This window comes from Poecilia reticulata, linkage group LG17, assembly GCF_000633615.1.
Source record: "Poecilia reticulata strain Guanapo linkage group LG17, Guppy_female_1.0+MT, whole genome shotgun sequence".
Classification (NCBI taxonomy): Eukaryota; Metazoa; Chordata; class Actinopteri; order Cyprinodontiformes; family Poeciliidae; genus Poecilia; species Poecilia reticulata.
In genome coordinates, this window is record NC_024347.1 from 19781809 (window position 1) to 19785328 (window position 3520).

Genomic DNA, 3520 nt, shown 5'->3' on the forward strand with positions numbered 1-3520 from the left:
GAAGGAAGAAGGAAGAACAACCTGTACAACGTGAGTATAACAAGCAATCTTCAAAACCACCAAATCCGTTTGGGTTTTGGCAAACATCCATCATTAATTCTTTCGCACACTATCTATAATAATAACTTCAGTAGGGATTCTTTTCTAAGCTGTTTTAAGGAATAAAATGTTTTTGTTTGTTTTTGTTTTTTGGTGGGCACTGGAGTTCAAATATATACTTTAAAAATAAAAAGAGGCTTCACATTTTGTAACTATCAGGTACAGAATTTTAAAAAATAAATAAATAAATAAACACACAAATTCTGACTTTTTGGCCCTTTCTCTGGTCATACTTGCTCCTGACTTTTCAGATCTTCTCTGTTAGTCATTATCCAGCCATCATCCTCTGGATATTCTATGGATAATGGCTGGAGTAGCACACTAGAGTTCAAATAAGTGGCATACAATCAAACAGCTTTTGCATTGTTTCCGTATACCATTCATGAAAGAACTAAGAAACACTGAAGGTTCTGATTGTCTTTTTAGTTAAATGCTGGTGTTTTGGCATAGTTTTAAAAAAAACAACAACATAAAAACAGATTTTTTTTTTCTCACACTGCTTTCTGCATGGTGAACAACAACTTACTGGCATCAACAGCCTTGACGGTGATGTTGTAAATCCCATCCTGGACAAGAGGGGACTCTCTGTCAATGGTGTTCGTAACCGTCAGCTCTCCAGTATTGGTGTTCACTCCAACCCATGATCCTGGATCAGACACCTTGTAATACCTGGAAAATAATACAGAGCATGCATCACTGGTCCACATCACCTGTCGAGGTCTGAACTTTCTTGTTCAAGAGACCAACATTTTAGGGAACCYTTATAAATTTGCTGTAATCATGTCAATTCACTTAAACCTTATTTAAAATAATTAATAAAAAATGATTACAATATGCCAGCACTKCTCTTGGTCTCTGGATCAATAGCTTTGTACGTCCCAATCACTGTGCCATTTGGTATGTTTTCTTGGACATTGTAGCGAACAGTAGGAGGAAGGAATTCCGGGCCTTCGTCAATGTCGGTGACAGCAACCTCCACAGGGACGGACATCCAGCTGGAACTGGCTCCAACCAGCTTTTCTTGATTCTGGGCCGAAATCTCAAGCATTACTTTCTTGTTCGTCTCATAATCTAAGGGCTGGAAAATGGAGAGAGGCATAAGAAGAAAATAMAAAGCTAGAAATAAAAATTGATTTCCTGTGAAAAACATGAATAAATTGTAYTAGTACTAAGACATTCATGAGTTTGACATCAAACCCACCTTTGCAACATAAAGAAGCCCCTCATTTGTTTTGGGATCAGTGTCAATTCTGAAATTTCCATTTTCATTTCCTTTCGTGATGACAAATTTGGCAATCCAGTTGGGTGTGTTTATTAAATCTTTGTCATTCACGGGAATTCTCAGGATTAGTTTGTCACCCTCGTTCTCTGGAACTGTAGCTTTATACTGCAGAAAGAAAAAAAAAMCATATGTTTTATTTGAATTAGACATGAGTTGGCTACTAGTAGTCAGGTAAAGCAAAGTTTTCAAAAAATAAACAAGGCTACCAAAACAACTATTTTCTGCCATGCACACTGCGTGGCAGGGGGCAATAGTAAGGACTGGATACTTTGTCCTTGCATACAAAACTGATAAATACGGCTGTTCAGCAGGGGTTCATCCAATATATTTTTGTTAGAATTCTATATATCAAAGCATCAAACATAATTGCAATTTGTTTATATTTTAGTAGTAGTAATTTTTTTCTGTTTCAAATACAATCCAGCAGCAGATGTTTGTCTTAAAGGNCTCGTACCTCCTCATGGGTTATGAATTTAACCCATGTGAAGCAATGTACGAGCCGTCTCTAGCTTCAATGTCTAACTTGGGAGTAGTAATAGTTTTTAACTAATTACCAGACTTCCTTAAAATTAGTTTTTAACCTGATGAAACTGTCTATTACAGCATGAAGAATYATGAAACCTTAGCTAATGTCCATATCAGTGCTATATTGATGAGCAYGTATACAGCCCAAACATCTGCTGTTCYGACTCTATTGAAACACACAACTTTAGTACCAACCATTGTATGAAGACACATCCCAATTTCCGTCATGTTTTGCTGGCATGGAATAGCTGAAGGGGCTGGAAAATGGAGTGGCGTCATTGTCTTCAGCAACAACCACCAGGGAATTCAGGCTGCCATCAGGTTTTTTACACATCGTCAGTTCCTTTGGGATTGTTGGCTTGTTGTCATTTTCATCCCCTATCACAAGGATTACGGTTCCTATTCCTGATTTAGAGGCTGAAATTCCAAAGTATTCCATTAGTTATCAGATGGAAAAAAAAAAAACATGAACATGTCTGCACAAAAACCCTTACGTCATACACGAGATTTCTTTTTTTTACCCCCTATCTTTATGACTCCAATGAAACCGATGACAACTTTCACCGGTAAAGAAGTACCAGTCAGATCAGGCAAGATCATCTGAGTCATTCACCAGGAATAGAGAGATTGTATATTCAACAGATGTTTTCAGGTAAAACAAAGACGGTATGTTCAGACAAGTAGAAAGGTGTGGCTTTAATCCTAAGCAGTATTTGTCTGATGCGGATCAATCATCAAAACGGAGTCCGAAGGAAGAAGGAAGAAGGAAGAACAACCTGTACAACGTGAGTATAACAAGCAATCTTCAAAACCACCAAATCCGTTTGGGTTTTGGCAAACATCCATCATTAATTCTTTCGCACACTATCTATAATAATAACTTCAGTAGGGATTCTTTTCTAAGCTGTTTTAAGGAATAAAATGTTTTTGTTTGTTTTTGTTTTTTGGTGGGCACTGGAGTTCAAATATATACTTTAAAAATAAAAAGAGGCTTCACATTTTGTAACTATCAGGTACAGAATTTTAAAAAATAAATAAATAAATAAACACACAAATTCTGACTTTTTGGCCCTTTCTCTGGTCATACTTGCTCCTGACTTTTCAGATCTTCTCTGTTAGTCATTATCCAGCCATCATCCTCTGGATATTCTATGGATAATGGCTGGAGTAGCACACTAGAGTTCAAATAAGTGGCATACAATCAAACAGCTTTTGCATTGTTTCCGTATACCATTCATGAAAGAACTAAGAAACACTGAAGGTTCTGATTGTCTTTTTAGTTAAATGCTGGTGTTTTGGCATAGTTTTAAAAAAAACAACAACATAAAAACAGATTTTTTTTTTCTCACACTGCTTTCTGCATGGTGAACAACAACTTACTGGCATCAACAGCCTTGACGGTGATGTTGTAAATCCCATCCTGGACAAGAGGGGACTCTCTGTCAATGGTGTTCGTAACCGTCAGCTCTCCAGTATTGGTGTTCACTCCAACCCATGATCCTGGATCAGACACCTTGTAATACCTGGAAAATAATACAGAGCATGCATCACTGGTCCACATCACCTGTCGAGGTCTGAACTTTCTTGTTCAAGAGACCAACATTTTAGGGAACC

The 3520-nt window shown here is 37.3% G+C and overlaps 2 protein-coding genes across 2 annotated transcripts in view; both read right to left on the minus strand.

Annotated features, from left to right (window-relative positions):
* LOC103479638 (desmocollin-1-like) overlaps window positions 1–3520 on the minus strand; it is a 14567-nt gene that overhangs the window by 5525 nt on the left and 5522 nt on the right. The window contains exons 8-11 of the mRNA XM_008434184.2: window positions 1301–1486; window positions 930–1177; window positions 595–768; window positions 344–420 (exon numbers count right to left, since the gene is read on the minus strand). Of these exons, the coding sequence (XP_008432406.1) occupies window positions 344–420; window positions 595–768; window positions 930–1177; window positions 1301–1486 (685 nt within the window). The remainder of the gene's footprint in view (window positions 1–343; window positions 421–594; window positions 769–929; window positions 1178–1300; window positions 1487–3520) is intronic.
* LOC103479564 (desmocollin-2-like) lies at window positions 2069–3482 on the minus strand. The gene is made up of 2 exons (XM_008434067.2): window positions 3287–3482; window positions 2069–2323 (listed from the first exon to the last, which is right to left on the minus strand). Exons 1-2 carry the CDS (start codon window positions 3465–3467, stop codon window positions 2091–2093), a joined length of 414 nt encoding a protein of 137 aa, XP_008432289.1. The 5' UTR covers window positions 3468–3482; the 3' UTR covers window positions 2069–2090.